Source organism: Bidens hawaiensis, unplaced genomic scaffold (assembly GCF_021521415.1).
Source record: "Bidens hawaiensis isolate Kalapana, Puna unplaced genomic scaffold, B.hawaiensis_p1.1 tig00027553_1, whole genome shotgun sequence".
NCBI lineage: Eukaryota > Viridiplantae > Streptophyta > Magnoliopsida > Asterales > Asteraceae > Bidens > Bidens hawaiensis.
Window position 1 is genome coordinate 125866 of NW_027494464.1, and position 19214 is coordinate 145079.

Below are 19214 nucleotides of genomic sequence, written 5' to 3' on the forward strand. Positions count from 1 at the left end.
TAGGTATGTCACATGCATCATACTAAAATTTCATGGTCATTGGAATTGGTTAGGTCGGCCAATTGTTAATAGTTTGAAAACTAGGATTCGGTTGTCTAGTTTGTGAGATGTTGTGTTTAACGCATTGTTTGAGGGAATTGACAACCAATTTGAATGTTGTAGACTCGGGATGATTTGTTGGCTGTGAAAAACTGATTTCTTTGGGTATTTGGGTTGAATTTGTTGTCGGTTACTTAAACAGGTCGGTACGGCGCAAATTTGCGTTTATTGGTAGTTTGTGCATCGTGCTTGCGAATTACTGACCCATTTGACTCATGTAGCGTTGTGTGGACTTGTTGGCTGTGATTTTATCATAACACACGGGGCTGAATTGGATGTTAACGGCCTAAACGACTCTTAAGCGCGCGTGTTAGGGTCACCTTGTGCTTCCGGGGGCAAATTGGGAATTCCTTATCCCCAGGGGTACCTAAGGATCGTTTTGGTGAATGTGAGACCTCGGGGGCTGTTGTGACTTAGTTTGATGAGGTCGAAGGTTTAAGTAACTCGAACCATGTTAGAATGTCTCGTAGGATAAACGAGTTCTTTCGATGTCGTTAGTAATGTTTGAATGTAAACCGACAGGTGTTTGAGTTTTGGGATTACTTAGGGACTCTTTAGCTCGTGGTGAATTCGTGCCTTGTGTCAGGTGAGTTCATGATGCCCTTTTTACTGTTTTTACTTTTGGGCTAGCATGCACACCTAAGTGTTTTCTTACTTGATGAAATGTTTTAAACGGATGTATATAGGCTTGCTAGTATATGGTTGGCCTTGGGATGTTAATATATATATATATATACATACATTATTTTTTGGCATCTATTTGACGTTGTTGTAGTCGTTTCGACTACTGAATGTTGTGTATGCCTACTTTGTGTTTGCATACAAATGGATGGTGATCTTGGCCAGGCCAAACTATACGACTCAGGTTCTTAAATCATGTGGCGGGCCCTGAAAAGCACGTGAGGGGGGAGGCTCGTGTGGCATGATCATCATCGGATGTTACGTCTTTGGGTTGTACGTGTGCTCGACCCTAAATGTTATATATATATATATATATATGTAGGGATGTACTTGAAAGGATTTATATATATATATATATATATATATATATATATATATATATATATATATATATATATATATATATATATATATCTTTGTATATGTATGTATGAGAATGTTTAGTCTTCGGTAATGATGACTTAATGGATGCACTCTTTTTACTTTAAAAACTTTTGGTATATGTGTTTGGGTTGTACGTGTGCTCGACCCTGATGTTAGTATTTGGATGGTATTTGTAGGGATATAAATACATGGATGTATATAGATGTCTAAGTACGAATACTTAGTGTTGATGGTGGCCTAACTGTTCGTATCCCGTATTATATTTTAGACTCTTGGAATGTTTTATAAACACGTTTTTATATTTAAATCCTTGGAATAAGTTATTTAAATGTCTATTATTAAAACTTGAACTGACTCAGCTCAAGCTGACTTTATGTGTATGTTAGTGTGAGTTTCAGGTTTACAGGAGGATGCTTACCGCTTGGACGTGCTCGAGACTACTTGGACGGTTGAAGGCATAACTAGTCGGAGATTAACACGCAAACTGTTTTCTTTTCATTTATTACTTTAAACATTTAAATTATGGTTTTGGGAACTTGGTTTTAGTACTTGTGATTTTCCGCTGTTTATTACTCTGAAACGATTTTTAATAATTGTTTGACTTTAAATTTTTGAGAATTTTTGGATATGATTACCAACTGTAGGATTCCCGGGATTCGGGGTCTTACATATGTATAGGATACTTTATCCTCAAGATAATTTATTTCAAAAAGCTTTAAAATGTTTCATAAACATGCTCTAATCAAAACATACTCAGATAAGTTATCTAAAATAACATACAAGTAAGGCACAATGCTAAAACCAAAAGGTTATGTCATTACTAACATTAAGTGCATATAGACAAAAAGACAATGCTCGGGCTTCGTCTTCAACAAGTGGAAGATCCCTCCACCCAGGCATCATCACATAGTTACGGTTCAGGAAGACATAGGCTTCGTCTTGAAAATCAAGAGTCCTCCACCTATGTTTCCCTATTGTCAGATTATCCTAAGCATACTTGTTCCAAACAGAAAATAAAAATTGTTCAAACAACCATTACAAACCAACACCAAACCATCACAAACACATAAACCATAAAAATCGGGCTCAGGCCTTGTCTTTATCGCCCTATCGCCCAACTGTTCGCCACCTCCAGCCTCCTTCGCAGCATCACCAATCGCTACCTCGCCAGCAGCCACCTTCACAGCCTCCTCCACTACCTTTTCCACCCCACTCGACCCGGTTCCTCTAAGCTTTCCCCAGTCAATTCCGCCATAACTTTATTCCAAGCAGTTACATCCTAAAAGGGAGTCTCAAGGCCAGCATCTTGGGCCTCCTTTGCCATACGAAGGCGAGATTGGAAAATGGAAATGGCAGTTGTCCTCTTTGCCCCCTCTGTAATCTCTTGGATATTCACCAAATAATCCGCTTCTTGATGAACAAGTTCCTTTTTGGTCAGTGCAAGGTCTTGCTTCAGGTCCTCATTCTCCTTGGTCTTTTTGTCAAGGAGATTGGTCTTAGCAGTCCCGATCTTCAGCATTTTGGTAATACGGGTATTGGCGTCAAGGAGTTCGTGGTGAAGATCGTTGAACTTGGAGGATAGCAGCCCCAGACCCTGCTCAAAATAAATTATCCTTAGCATACATTCTCTTCAAGATATGAGGATAGGATAAGGTATACCTGATTGTACTCAAGGTCACATGTCGGAGAGGAGTCAAAGGTATCCTGGGTTTTTCTCTTTGTGGAACCCTTGGTACAAATGCTTTCGGGCTTAGGTGGGTGATGGGAATGGCTTCCTTCTTCTTGGTACTACGTGTGTTGACCATACTGTCAATGTCGTCAAGAATGAAAACGGGAGCAGATTTGCCTACAAAAATCACAGGTTAGAATCTCTGATCCTTGAATTTTTCAACTAATGTGTCAATATTTCTTACCATACATAGCGGAGCCCGCCGAATGGGATGGTTCTTGAAAGACTGACTAGAAGTGAAAGGTCCTCTCTTCCTCGTCTATGAGGTAGAAAGAGTTCAGCTTGCTCTCGGTCTTTCTGCTAGGGGGGTCAATTTCAAAGAACTTCAAGGCTGCAAGAAAACAAGACGAAGCATATCGGTTACAGACATATCAGCATACAGCTTCGAGATAATGTATCCTACTTTTGGTAACCTAAATATATGGAAGATTTTCAGGATGAGGAAGGAATCTCTCCTAACAAAGAAGAATTGTTTCTTCCATTGGTCGTTATTGTAGGTATTTCTTAAAACGAGTGGGGTTCGGTCAGACTTGGTCTTGAGCAGGTATCTTGAGGAACCGTGGTTGCGGATGTCATAAACGAAAGCGAGCTCGGAAAGGGTGAGATCTAAGGCATGGTCAGTGATTAGCCTCTCCAGTACGAATAGGGTCCTCCAAACAATAGGCAGGGTTTGGGCGAAGTTAAGACCAGTTCTATTGAAGAACTCGGTGGTAAAGGCCGGAAATGGGTAAGCAAAACCAAACTTGAAGGGCAAATACGGGAAGCAAATCCAGGTTTTCGAGACAAGGTCGGATAGTCTGAAGACAGTCCCCGGAGGGAAACAGCCTCGAGACTGCAAATTCATGATATCGGTGTTATGAAAGGTACATATTTCACTTGCGGGGCTTGCGAGGAGATTTTGTAACACGAAATCCTCAATGCCTGAAGAGTGAAGCTTCAGACTCATGATTATAGAAAATGAAGATCAGAGAAGTCAAGAAAATTACCCGTGAAGATGATCGGATGATCTATGAATTATTTATCCTGGGTAGATATAGAGATATCCAAGGGTCTGACTTGGTCACGGATGATTGACACGTGCACCTGATCCAAACAAGCATCAAATTTCGAAATTCAAAAAATTAACACATGTATCCCACTTTAACAGCCGTTAATTTTGGGGACAATTGTTTGGGCTCAGATTTTCGGTATCCTTAGCAAGCAATATGTTCAGGATATGGTATCCTCCAAGGTAACATGTATCCTAGATATATTATATAATTAACGGATTGTTAGCTATTCTTTCTTGTTTACCAGGTCATGAGACGTCCCCACGATTCCCTAAAGACCCGGACTTCAGCTGGACCATTTCATTTACCACGTGCTCAAAGAAGTCTTGGAGAATCAAACGGCTAATTGGAAGCAGTCAATTATCTCCGGAATTTTAGGAAGATTAGTTAGCTATTATTTGTATAAATAGAGCTCTCTTGGATCATAATACACACACTTCTAGCACTTGAGACTTAGCAATACTCATTCATTGTAATCACGATCCTGTTTGAGCTCAACCACTTGTAACCAATTTTTGATATTAATAAACCGGTGGTGATAGTTTTCACCGCCCGGGGTTTTTTTCTTGTTATCCTCAGGATAACGGGTTTTTTCTTCGCAACAAATCTCTGTGTTCAATCATTTTTACGTTCATTCCAAGCAAGCACCAAGTCCCGTTTACTAATTTGGTTACAAAATCACCTTTGTTAATTTTTGACCAAAACACTAAGGATTGCTATACTTCTTCAATGAAGCCCACAAAAAAGATGAGGGAAGCATAGCAATTACAGAAAGCGAGAAGAAATGTCGTGGAGACTAGGGAACAAGACTCTAAGGAAGTACTCTTGCACCCAGAGGATCCTAGAAGCAAAGTCCTAATAGGTGTTGAAATACGAAAGTCCATTGAGAAGGATCTAGTATCCTTCTTACAACGAAGAAAGTCAACCTTTTCGTGGAAGCACGAAGATATGACAGGTATTTCTAAAGATGTAATAACCCATAAACTTGGAATTAATCCTTCTTTCAGGCCTATTCACCAAAAGAGAAGGAAATTTGCTCCAGAAAGAAACGCGATCATCCAAGAAGAGGTACAGAAACTACTAAAGGCAGGTATGATTAGGGAAGTAAAATATCCAAAATGGTTAGCCAATGTGGTTGTAGTTCAAAAGAAAAACGGAAAGTGGAGGGTATGTGTCGATTTTACTGATTTGAATAAGGCATGTCCCAAGGATCTTTCCCTCTTCCCCACATTGACTTCAATGTGGATGCTACCGCAGGGCATGAAATGTTGACCTTTATGGATGCTTCGCCAGGATTTCAACAAATCTAGATGGAATCATCTGATCAAGAGGACACAACATTTATAACCCCTACGGGCATATATTGTTATATTGCTATGTCGTTTGGTCGTAGAAATGTAGGTGCTACATATCAAAGACTAGTCGCTATGATGTTCAAGGAACAGTTGGGAGATACCAAGGAAGTCTACATCGATGACATGGTGGTAAAGTCCCAGAAGGCGGAAGATCAGCTCAAGAATTTGGAAGTAGCGTTTGACTTCCTTGACAAGTATAACATGAAGCTAAATCCTGCTAAATGTGTATTTGGTGTCAAGGCCGGAAAATTCCTTGGGTATCTGGTAACCAAAAGAGGGATAGAGGCAAGTCCAGAACAGATTCAGGCTATCTTGAATCTCAAGTCCCCAACGAACGTCAAAGAGGTACAAAGATTAACAGGAAAGGTGGCAGCTCTTAACCGGTTCATATCAAAATCCTCAGAGAAGTGTAAAGATTTCTACATCCTGAGGAAAAACAAGAAATTCGAGTGGACGGTGAAACATGAGGCTGCCCTCACCGCTCTAAAGGACTACTTATCTCGACCCTGATCCTTTATTTAGCCATTTTCCTCACTGCTTTAAGTGCAGTCTTGGTAAAGGATCATGAAGGTAACCAACATCCTATTTACTATGTATACAACTAGCCAAAGGTATGAGAATCAGGTATCTTCAAATTTTTATAGATTCATTATTAATTGCTAATCACTTTAATGGCTCATATGCAGTCAAAGGTGATAAATTAATTAAATATTTAGATATAATAAAGGATCTTGCAGGATCCTTCGATTATTTTAACATTACGCAGGTACCAAGAGAAGAAAATGCTGGGCCGATACCTTAGCAAACCTAGCTTCAGCCTTGAAACTCCCAGAGATTATAAAAATTCTGATCATCCACGTTCTATCCCCTGCTATTGAGGAATGCCATGCAATGGAAATAGATGGGAATCTACAAATGGATCCTGAGGATCATTCCCTTGACCATTCATCTTGGATCCTTCCGATAATGAAGTATATCCAAGATGGAGAAATCCCAAAAGAAGAGAAATCCAAAGCTTTTAAAGCCAAGGTATCGCAATATACTATTGTACATAATATGCTATATAAGTAATCCCTCGCAGGTCCATATTTAAGGTGCATCGAAGGATCTGAGATCCAAGAAGTGCTGAAGGATTTCCATGAAGGAGATTGTGGTAACCATACAGGGGGCAGAGCATTATTCTCCAGGATTCTAAGAACCGGATACTTTTGGCCCTCGATGAAGAAGGATGCTATGGAGTACTCTAGGAAGTGCGATGCTTGTCAGAGGCATGGCAACATTCTACATCAACCGGCAGAACCCTTATATCCCATAGTCTCCTCGTGGCCATACATGAAATGGGGAATGGACAAAATAGGCAAGCTTCCTACAGCTCCAGAGGAAAAGTCTTCATGTTAGCGATCAGACTATTTCTCTAAATGGATCGAAGCTGAGGCGTTCCCTCAAGTTAGGGAAAAGGAAGTTATATCCTTTATTAAATGTAACATTATTACTAAATTTGGAATCCCTTATGAAATTATTTGTGATAATGGTTCCCAATTTATTGGGTAAAGAACTACTAACTTTTGTGACAGTTGGGTAATCAAGATGATCACTTCAACACCAGTTCATCCACAAGCGAATGGGCAAGCAGAATCAAGCAACAAAATCATCATCAACAACCTGAAGAAGAAACTCGGAGCAATAAAGGGCAAATGGGCTGAAGAACTACCCTATGTGCTTTGGGTAGATAGGACGACCCCAAAGAACGCCACAGGACAGATGCCGTTCTCAGTAGTGTTTGGAGCTGAGGCAGTGATCCCCACCAAAATGGTGTATCCAACAGCCAGAACAAGCATTCGTGATCCTCAGACAAATAAAGAAACTCTTGCTCAAGATTTGGATACTGTGGAAGAACTCAGAGATCAAGAAAGCTTCAGGATGTCCGCCTACCAACAAAAGATGGCCAGTGCATACAACAAGAATATCAGAATTAGAAGATTTGAAGTCGGAGATTTTGTTCTTCGAAAGGCTTTCAAAAATACAACTAATCCTGCTGATGGAAAGTTAGCACCCAAATGGGAAGGACCTTACTTGATTGAATCCGAAGCTGGAAAAGGGGGCAATATCGTATGGTGAATTTGGAAGGTGACATGTTCCCAAGGGCTTGGAATGCGATTCATCTGAAAAAGTATTTTTGTTGATCAGGATCCTGGATCCTAGTCAGTTACTTCAGTCCATTAGGTAAACTTTTACTTTATGTTTATGTTTATATACAGATTCTTGTTTTGTCAAATATGTCAAGTTGCGTAAATGCTGAGCAATAGGGCCCTCAAGTGGAAAAAACGGGTTGGCCAACTCTCTCCTAAGTTCAATCGGCCTTGTCGCCAGGTTTATAAGGTTTTTACCTTATCCCCCAAATTAGGGTTTTGACACCCTCGCTTGGAGCGCATGATTATCCGGGTATGATTGGAGGCTGTGGGACCAGTGCACTATACGTGGCTGACAATTTCATGGCTAAAAATCATATCTTGGATCCTACGAATTAAATGGTAGACGTACCATATACACAAGTTAAGGTCAACGCCGGGTTAGGCTCATCACCGCGCACAATTGGGCCAACGCCAAGGATCGGCTCGTCGTTCGTATTCATTGGACTTGTCCCCACGTTTTATTGGGCTTATCCCCACGTTTTATTGGGCTTGTCCCCAACTGTTCTAACTATTATATTATCTTTTAATGATTTATTCTAACAGGTGAATGTCTTAAAGGGAAAAAATTCTAAGGATTGAGAATCCTCTATTCTAGTGACACAAATTATAAGGCAGAAATCTAAAGAGTTATATTATTATAAGCAAAAGTTGATCCGGGCTTCACCAGCAAAACGTGGACCATCCACCAGGATCAGGCTACGTCAAAGTTATCACATGTTCATGCAGAAATTTAAAAGACAAAGGCGGTTAAGGCTTCATCCCCATAAAGCTAAGGATCCCTCCGCCCTAACCACCTTTGATAATTGTCTTAAGGATCATCGATCCTGAGGATTACAACTACCATTGTCCACATAAAACCACCAACAAAAAAAACCATTAAAACATCATATAAAATGGGCTCTGGCCTTGTCTTCATATCCATCATCGCCCATTGCCCCGCCTACTTCTTAGCCACGCCTCCATCACCTTCACCAACCTCCTTGACCACCAACACATCATCCTTGGCCCCGCTCGTCCCAGCATCCTCGATCCTCTTCTCGGCCCCAGCATCCTCGCTCTCTTCGCCAAATCCAACCAACGCCTTCTCCCACATAGCCACATTCCAAGTGGATCTATCGAAGCTGGGATCCTCAGCTTCTGCAGCGACCTTGATCCTGGCTGTGAGAACCGCCTTACTAGCCCACACCTTGGCCTATTCCGTAACCTCCAACACCTGCTCCTGAGCTCGGATGCCCGCAAGGGCCAGCTTGTCCTCTAAAGCTTCCTTCTCCGCTTGAAGTGCTGCATTGAGCTTGTCTTTCAAGTTTATGCCAGCACGGTATTTGGCCAATTCCTTCTCCGTATTGGCGACGTTCTCATCATACAAGACCTTAAAGCTAGCCACGGCCTACAGATAGACGACGAGTTAATAAAATAATCAAACCATCTGTACTTGTGGACAAAGGATCCTTACCTCCGAAAGCTGGTCGAACACATCATGGGCACTGTGGACTTGCACATCAGGGTCCCTTTTTCTCTTCACGGTGGCCTTAGAACGAGTCATCATGGTCTTTGGAAGTGCGAGGTTGGAACTCTTCATGGGCTTCTTCTTAGAGGAACGAGAGGAGATGAGGCTATCAACATCTTCCAAATGGAATTGACCCAGTAAGTTCTTGGACGGCTTGGATGATTATTTCTGTGCACCTGCCCGAAAAAAGATAAGTTCCTTATAGTCTATTATTTTTCTTTATGTTTATTGATAATCAATAAACCAATTCTAATTTACCGAACATTGTTTCTGAGGAACTTGCAGTCTTCTCGTCTGAGTCACTTAACTCTTCACCAACAATCTTGAAGGTTCTATCAAAAGGATCCAGAGATAGAAACGCTTTCGCCTTCTCCACACCGTCTGGATCAGCAACAAGATCTGAGAAGTTGGACACTCCACAAGGAACAACAAACCTATAGTCAGACAAACAACAAAATAAGGATCACCTATCCTCTGGATCCACTATCCTACCCCTCAGGATCCAGCGAGTTGGTAATGAATTCCCGTTTGGAATACTATCTCTTAAGACGATGAAGAATTGGTTCTTCCAACTTTGATCATTATGGGTGGTCTTATTGATCGGAAGAGGCTGGAAAGGCTTGCTCTTGAAGAGGAATCTGCTAGAACCATGGGTTACGAGGCTGTACAAGTAAGAAAGGGACGAAAGAGTGAAATCGAGATCTTGTTCTGCAAGCCTTTCAATGGTGTGTAAGGTCCTCCACATCATCGGCATAGCTTGAATATATCTAATACCAGTGAAGGAGAAGAAGGGTGAGGTCAGGGAACGGATATGAAAAGCCCAGAAGGAACAGGAGTGCCGGAAAACAAATCCAATCGGTGGAGATATAGTCACTCTTTACTTGGGGGTCATAGGGTCTAAACACTGTACCCGCAGGAAAACAGTCAGAAATGTTATATATTTCTTCATCGGTAAACTTGCAAATATCTGAGGCCGGACCTTTGAGAAGATTCTAGCTCTGAGGTTCAAGGATGATGTCCCTGGGGCTTGAGTTAAAGGAGGCTCTTTGGTTTCTCTTAGGCATTGTGGCAGAAGAATGAGAGAAATGAAGGAAACAATAGAAAGAGAAAGAAGGATACCTGATTATAACGCCGGAATCAGACTTATAATCCGATGAAGAAGGGAGATATAAAGGCTTCACTCTATTAAGTAGGCATAATTATATGGTGGCAGGCGACGGTCACATCTAATTCTAATCGACGGTTGCGATCCGGCTTTCTCGAGATAAACATGACAGTTGTTATCCATTCACACCTATCATGTTTGGGGGCAATTGTTGGGACCAGGATTCTTGATCCATGTAAATCAGTTATCTGTGGTAGCTGTTTCTAGGACTGAGGATCCTCAATGGTTTAAGGATCCTCAACGATTGATTTCAAATATATTACGATCTATTTTTGCAGGTATAACACATGCTAACTGGAATTCCTATTATTACAGACGAAGTATTTTACCTGGTCTTCCTTTCTCGTCCAAGCTCTTAAACGGTCAAGTTGAAGAAGTAAAGCGAACGTGGCCGAGTTTTATAGCTTAATTAGTTACTAGCTGTTATTTTTACTTGTATATATACATCAAACTATTGCTGATCAACACACAACACTTGAGCACTAAGAACTTATATCAAACACTTTGTACTCATAATTGGCTATAATTCCATCATTTGTAATCTTTTCAAGTTTAATATAATCAGTAGTGATAGTCTTCACTACCCGAGGTTTTTATGCTGGTGGGATACTAGTTACCAAGAGCTTTTCCTCGTATAAATCTTCGTGTTCATTTTCTAGAATTGTCCTTTTCGTTCATATTGTTCATATTAGCACCCTTCCTCACAAACTAATTTGGTTACTTGATCCTTAGATCGATTTTTAACCAAAACAATGATGTTTCTTTTATGAGCAAATTTTCTTTGCTTTTGATCCACTGGCCTGAAAGAGTTATCTAAACTAAGTTTATGAGTAATTATAGATTTAGAGATACCTGTCATGTCCTCATGTTTCCAGGCGAAGGTGGAATCTCTCTTCTTTAAGAAGGATATCAATCCCTACTCGATATCCTCAGGCATACATGATCCTAACAAAACTTTGATCTCAGTATCCTGAGGATCCAAGGATACTTCCTTCACATCCTATTCCCTAGCTTGCAGGACCTCCCCTGGTTGTTTCTGTAATTGCTATGCTGGAGTAGTTTTTGCAACCGACTTCATTGATGTTGCATAAAAATCTTTAGCGTCTTGTTGGTCACTCTCTATCTTTATGATTCCCAAGGACTTGGAAGTTTCACACATTGATGGTATGTTGAGGGTGCCACCTTCATCTCATGGATCCAAGGCCTGCCTAAGAAAACATTACAACAAGATAATGAGTCAATAACACAAAATTTTTGTAGAGAGTTTACTCCCTCTATGTAAACTGGAAGTTTGGTATCTCCCAATGTATTCTTGGTCTCTACACTGAATCCTACAAGAACTGAGGATCTCGGAATAATCCCAGACTCTGAGATAAGTATCTAGTTGGATGATGTTCACGGAGCTCCTGCCATCAATAAGTATCCTGCGCACAAAACAGTTAGCAATACTTAAAGTAATTACCAAACCATCATGGTGGGGATCCTGAAGTTCACATCGATCCTCTTCTTCGAAGGATATAGTCCTTTGGGTAGTTGACGTGGAGGTACGGAGAGGTCTTTCTCCGTTATGCATCTTTGTTTCTCTGGCACGCTTCTTGGCCGCTGAAAATGAAGTTCCATAGATGTCTGATCCTCTAAAGATAAAGGTAGTGACTTTTGCTCCGGATGGTGGAGAAGCCGCCCTTTCAAGTATCTTGGCAGGATCTTGATTCTTGTTCTTGTTCTTTCCAAACAGCTCCTTCAGGTATCCTTTGCTGAGTTGGTATCCTATTTCTTTCCGAAGAGCTATACAATCATCAGTGTGATGGCCAAAGTCTTCGTGGTATGCACACCATTTGGACTTGTCTTTGCCGGATCCAGACTTTTCATTTTTCTTGGGCCATCTAGCCTTGTCACCTAAATCCTGCATGGCACATATCACACCACTTATATCAATGTTAAAACAATATTTAGAAAGTCTAGGATACTCTTCATCATCTTCGTCTTCTTCCATAGAATTTTTTATGGGGCTATCGTGTTGGGGATAAGGCTTTGGTCTGGAGAATTTTTGTGGGGAGTCTGATTTTATGTTGGTAGACTCGTATTTTGGTATGATCAAACTCCCATGAGTTCTTTTGTCATCCTCCAGCCGTATGTATCTCAAGGCCCTGTTCCTGACTTCATCGAGATTCCAGCATGGTGTCATGATAAGATCGTAATAGAACGGAGAATCCTTCTTTAATCCCATCTTGAGAGCTTCAACAGCAGCTGCCATATCGAGGTTGGTGACGTCCAAAGCTTCCCTGCTAAATCTAGTTATGTAATCCCTTAAGGATTTATTATTATTCTAAATTATTCTATACAAATCACCCGTTAGTTTCTCAAAAGATCTACTACAAAAAAACTGATTATTAAATAAGTTAATCAAATGAGCAAACAAGGTAATGGTATTGGAAGGAATACTCAATAACCATTTGAGAGCCGGTCCCATTAGTGTTTAACCGATACCTTTGCATAGGAAAGCTTCTTTGATGTCGATGGGGAAGGGGTTGATCTCCATCCTTTCCCTATATTGGGCCACGTGTTCCTCAGGATCCGTAGTGCCATCATATAACTTCATGCTAGGAGTTTGAAATTTCTTGGGGATCTCCACGTCGCATATGGGCCAGGTGAATCTGGATAACCTGTGGCTTCCTGAGGGGACTTCCTGAAAGAGATCATATCCTTCATTTTTTGTAGTTCTCTCACTATCATTAATATTACCTTTAACCACTAGGAAGCTTTTGTCGACGTATCCCGAGGAGCTCAACTGTTTATATTTTAATTATAATCTTCATCGTCATCCCGTCTTCGTTAATCCACTCGTTAAGGTGAGTTTACATACCCCTTTTTTTCCATCTTTTATATTTTGGGGGTAGTATGTATACCTTATTAACTTTACTCATGTTTTATTTCCTCATCTATTCTTAATACAATTCAATTTATGTTTATGTGTGATTATTGCATGCTTTATGACTATGCTATATGTGCTTAAGTGTTTATTTTATGATTTGGTGGTTGGTATCTCATCCTCGTCTATTCTCATCTAGTATGGTCATACATTTACCCAAGTACATTGATTTTGTATTAATAGGAACGATTCCACATCTATGTAGTTGCTTACATTTTCATAAGTTTTGTAACGCTCACCATTTACATATGAATTGTGATTTTCCTATACATATATACCACTAAAACTTATATAATTCTCACCGACATTCGTGTTGACAAACTCTATATTCATACATGCTGCACGTACAAGTAATTGATGTTGTTCAACATCGAAGAAATTAGTTTTTGCCTTAGTATATTTATTATAAATTCAAATTACAAATTATGATGTATTAGTTCTACTTATTGAATTTGTGTACTTGTTTTAATGTTAATGAAATTAAAAATTATTGACACTTTATATAGTGTCTTTTAAGCTACTGTCCAATCAATACGTTATGCCCCGGCATATTCCCCCGCCTTTGGTCAGGGTGTGACACTAATCAATAAATGTTGTTGAATATTTATTAGTGGACTCATAAGTTTATATCTCCATAGAAATTGTATATTGAAGACTTACTGTGATAAAATCAACTACGATGTTTTCTCAAACAATAACAATTCGAGATGTGCTGCATTAAAATTCGATATAAAAATAATTATTCGTTTATGAACGAATTAAAAAAACTAAATTTTCGTAACGAATACATTCATGATATACTTAAGGATCCTATAACTAAAGGTCTATTACCCATAAGTATTATGAAAGCGCTTATAATCATGAGGGGGTTATTGATGACCATCTACAACTGCATATCGTACTATGAATGATTAACTATTAAAGTTTTCTCACTATTTTTGATTTTGTATGTCTCTTAATATGTTTTGCATGCATAATGACATATAGACAAATTATTATACAAATCAAACGTTCTGAAGGGTTTACTTGAAAATTTTGATCATAACTACTTAGGTTTTAAATAAGGATTGCAGTATGATTAATGGGAGTCTTGAGCTGATGTTCATTTCAATAACTGTATTTATCTGCTCCAATTTAAGTTTATAGCTAAAATGGGTGTTATCTCCTTATCAGACTTATCTAATACTCATAATAGATGATTACTCGGCCAAGTGGGAGAATGTAAGAATAAATATATATGTTATATATTTATTAATATGGCCATCGTTATCATTTATATTATAATAGATTTATCATATTATCATGATTTTCCATTACTAACATGAAGAACTGATCAACAACGTTAGGCAATCCTAGTACGGGTATTAAGTTTGGTGGTATACAATAAGTGTCAAGAGCTGATAAATGAAAGTTGGGCAGCTAATATTTCTGGTTTTGGGTTGTCTTAAGCACAACGAATACCCATTGACTTATTTCAGCACACGTGTTAAAGGTTTTAGGTTTTATGTGTAATTAATGTGGAAATTCTGACATGGAAATAATTAGGTTTTGGAGTAGTTATAAACCCAAACCCGTGAATTTTGTGTTTGGTTTGTATCGAGTTTTTGTGTCGTGTTAGTAATTCACATCCCTATGAGACTAGGAAGTGTCTATGTTTCCAATGCATTAATCAATTAGGACGAAAGCAACACGAGGACTAGGGAGTTGATACATGATCATTCTTACAAGTTAACTATAATACATGAACTTGAATTTAAAAGAGGTGGTGAAGTAGAATGCACCATATGAAGAAGTATTTGAGCATGCGATGATTTGTAGCAAGGATGTGAGGACTTTAGCCCTTCGAGCACACTTGAAGATTACAAGGTTAAATGGCTTTACTCGTCAATGAAGATGGTTGCTCGAAGGCCTGTTTTGTACTTGTATTAATTTTGTTTTGTATTTTGTAATGATTAGGTTTTCTAAAAGGAATGTCATGTGTGCCTATAAATAAAATGTTTAGGTCATATTGTTGGGACACCTCTGACCTCTTACATCTAATTGCCTGACAGCTTTATTACCAGCCGACATTCCTTCTAAAACTCTAAGTTTCTGTGTATCTAAATCAACACTGATATTAATGATAATGGAAAGCTTTTAAGTTTAATTTTATTCTTCAGTCATTTACTATAATTAGCAACTTATTGTGTGTGGTTGATTACGCCGACCACACTCTAGGGGTTTTCAGACTTTGTGTTTCGTGTGTTCTTGTTCGTTGTTATCACGATATCCGATCCTGGCAATTTGTTTTGTAAATTATCATATAATTATTATTCTATTAGAAGGATTACTACATTCTCAATATTATTGTTTTAAAATTGACGAGTTAACATTTCACAAAATGCATACGTGCTTCAACGTTGTTCTGGTTATTTTTATTCGGTTTAACAATCTCGTTGCAGCGTGAGGGTGCTAAAAGTTAGTTATTATGAATATTCATACTATTATTAGTATTATTTATTTTTATTATTATTACTAATAAAAATATTGTTAATAATAATAAAGTAATGAATCATTCCATTCCTACGTAGTAACCAAATATAACAATGGAATGGTAATGATCCAACTCATTCTTTTGCCCATTCCATTACTATGTCCATTCAATTCCATCGCCTATTCTACCGTCTGTGCCTTTTAACATTAATACACATTCAATTTTTTTAATAATGTGGTTAGCTAAGGGTATTCTTTTTTGTTTTCAATTAATTGAGTTTTGTTTTTTTAGAGATTGGTCATAGACATTTTGAAAATTGGTTAAGGTTAAAATAAAATGTAAACAAAAATTATGAAGTATGAGAATCAATCTAGTCTATTGATCTTAGATTTGAATGATTGTGATTGATCATAGATTTGAATGACTGTGATAAATTTAAGAGAAAAAAAAAGGATGGAAATAACGTAAATGCAATAGTCAACACTTGTTGACTCTCTCTTCACATATAAGCATATTGTAATTCCCCCATCATTTTTAAGACGTCTATAACCTTTTCATATGACAATTCTTTTTAATAAAATTCACCATAATAATAAGTGTTTTTTTAATGAAGTACCATATTGCTATAAAAAAATTAAAAAACAAATATTGGGTTTTTATACTTTGTATTATTGGTTGGTCATTGTGTTTTCTAATTGGGTTTTCTATATATTGTGTTATAAGTTCTAGTCGTGGTGTTTTTCAATTGGATATTAAAGATAAATATTGAAACAAAAATTACATCATTGTGATTTTCGTTCATCATTGTGTCATTCGATCTACTCATCATTTTGTCTTTTGTTCATCATTGTGTCTTTCTACTCATCATTTTGTATTACGTTTATTGTCTTTTGTTCGGGATTGACATGTGCCATTCACTTAATTCAAGAAAAAGAGTATTATGTTCATTGTGTATTGCGTTCAGGTTATTATGTAATATGTATTTACTATTATGTTTTACGCTTCTGGTTATTGTATAATATGTATCTATCATTATGTTTTATTTATTAGATAAACTTGTTATTTTATCACTATATTTACATATTAGAATATACAACGGTGTTATTTCACTATTACAATTTTCAGATTTGATCATTTTTTTTAAATGAAATACACAATAAGAAGCATAAAGGGTTCAAGACATAATGATAAGTAGAAAAACACAATGACAAGCAGAAAGATAAATTGACGTAACTTTTGTTTTAATTTTTATAAGACAAAGTAATACTAATGTTAAATATAAATAATAGTGAATTTTTCAAAAACAATGTCATTTAAAAAATTATAGACTTTTTTAAAATAAATGAGAAATTAACATATGTCTCACATGTTATAATAATAATATGAGTTGTTTTCTTTCTGCTCTTCCCATTTTAATTTTTATTTGACATGTAACAATTAATTATGTAACATATAACAATTAATTATATTGGTTTTCACGTCTTTTATTTTTATAATCATCTACTCAACCTTTTTATTGGTATTGATTTTGTTATTGAATTATTGGTAGCTACATATATGAATAAATTAATCTTAACTTTTGAGGATACATAAAAGAATATACATTATGAGATCAAAGACTCGAACGAAGTACTTTCTATGCCATGTTACACTCAGGAGGAAAGCCTTGAGGAAATCTCTTGGAATCTGAACAGTAGTTATAGATCATGTTCTTCTTCTGCACCCATCTCAGCCTCTCCTGCTTTGTAGTATCCAACTCCTCCGACATCAACGCCACAGAGTCACCGCAAGACGACTTCCCGGAAGCCACAACACAAGCATCCGCCTTAAAGTTTCTGTATGAAGCAGTGAAGGGAGCTTGACTCCAGTCGGTCTTCACCAGCCCACCCCTGGTCGCCCAATCATCCGCATTCCATAAACTAGAGTGTATCTTCATCGGGTGGTCTTTTGGGTAAGGCACCCCGATCGATTCGGCATTCTTGAACTCTCTAATCGGTGTTCCATCAACCGAAAATCTGAAGACCATACACGATCACCACTCAAACAACGTTTACTTATCAACAGAAACATAGTTTGATCATATGTTAATTAAAAGCTAGCTAGTTACATGATGTGTTGAGGGTTCCAAAGGATGGAATACGTGTGGAAATCAACAGTCGGGTCGAACCAAAGGTAGAATTGTTGCTCACGGTCGCCCTTGCCTTGGCTAAACACGTTTGTATGTAGAATATAAGGATCGCCACTCAAGTTTCCCAAGAACTCGAAGTCGATTTCATCCCAGTTTGGCCCTTCAGATTGCAACTACAATACAATCATAAACAGCCATTAATATTTTCTAACTATATATTTCACTCTCTTTCGACTTGAGGGTCTAAGTACCGTGGTTGGCATAGATATAGCATTATATTATAATTAAGAGTATATTAGATTGCCGTAAAAAAAGTTACATTATTATTTATGTTTTAACAAAACTTACGTAATATGAAGTGACTGTGCCAGCAGAATTGCCGGGTACAAGCTTGAGTTGCATGTCGATTTTGCCAAACAAGTACTCGTTTCTTGACTCGCAGGCTGAGCCAGATGGTTTATCGAGGGTGAGTGTTAAGAGATCGCCGTTGATCACCTTACCGTGACCGTCAGACCCCCAAGTGATATCGAATTCGTTGTTGAAATCGGCTGAGGTGATCTCTAGAAAAATGATAACTAGTAAGGAAGCTGAAAGTACAAATGTAAAAGATGAAGCCATTTGAATGTGTATTAATAACTTGGAATTGAAGGGTTCTGGTATTTATAGGGAGTGTCAAGTGTGCATGAAGAATTGAAGGAGGGTGAGTGAGAGTAGTGAATTAAGGTACAGCTGGTGTTGGTGTGTGCCAGTCATATCCTTAGTGTCTAATACTTACTGGTCAAGAATGCGGTTTCTAATTACTCTTTTCATCAATTATTATATGAAAAATTAGGAAATATCTGAAAATTGGTATGCACTCGACAATATGTTATTTCAATAATTAGTATAAAGCCCCGTGTAATATACAGATAGTTTAAAAAAATACAGTAAAAAAGTTAAATTTAATAATATACGTAATAACATACATTGTTATCTCAGAAGCATATTAAAATATATTTATATGTCTAAAAGTTTGTTTAATACAACATATTTTTAGCTTATGGATTTATAATAACATACCTTATGAAAGAATGATTTTGTTTTAATAGTATAAATAGTTAGATTAAAATTAAATATCTTATTAGGTGTAAATTATAATTTTAGAAATTGTTAAAGTGGAATCCCATACAGATAGCTTAATTAAAGTGCATGTAGAAACTATGTGTTACTTTAATATAATAGTTAGATTAATTCAAATTAACTTTTATGATTTAACAGGTTTATTTCGATTTTAACTTTCTTTCACTTAGGCCATGTGGTATACTCTAATATTCAACATAAGTTAAAATGACATGACACTTTAAATATGTATTAAACCGCACCCCACTGGTCTTAAGTTTGTTAAAAGAAAGCCTATGGATTATGCTTTTCACAGGTTAAAAGGAACAATATGTATTAATTACTAATTGATTTGTTAAAAATTAATAGGAGTGAAATAGAGTTAAATAGATTAAACCATTTCCTTTGAATGGGATGAAGTGAAA

General features: G+C 37.6%; 1 protein-coding gene across 1 annotated transcript; it reads right to left on the reverse strand.

The window, feature by feature from the left end:
• Positions 1-17147: 17147 nt before the first annotated feature.
• Positions 17148-18501, reverse strand: LOC143575627 (putative xyloglucan endotransglucosylase/hydrolase protein 23). The gene is made up of 3 exons (XM_077059945.1): positions 18040-18501; positions 17671-17864; positions 17148-17578 (listed from the first exon to the last, which is right to left on the reverse strand). The coding sequence occupies exons 1-3, from the start codon at positions 18307-18309 to the stop codon at positions 17200-17202; spliced, it is 843 nt and encodes a 280-aa protein (XP_076916060.1). The 5' UTR covers positions 18310-18501; the 3' UTR covers positions 17148-17199.
• Positions 18502-19214: the final 713 nt, after the last annotated feature.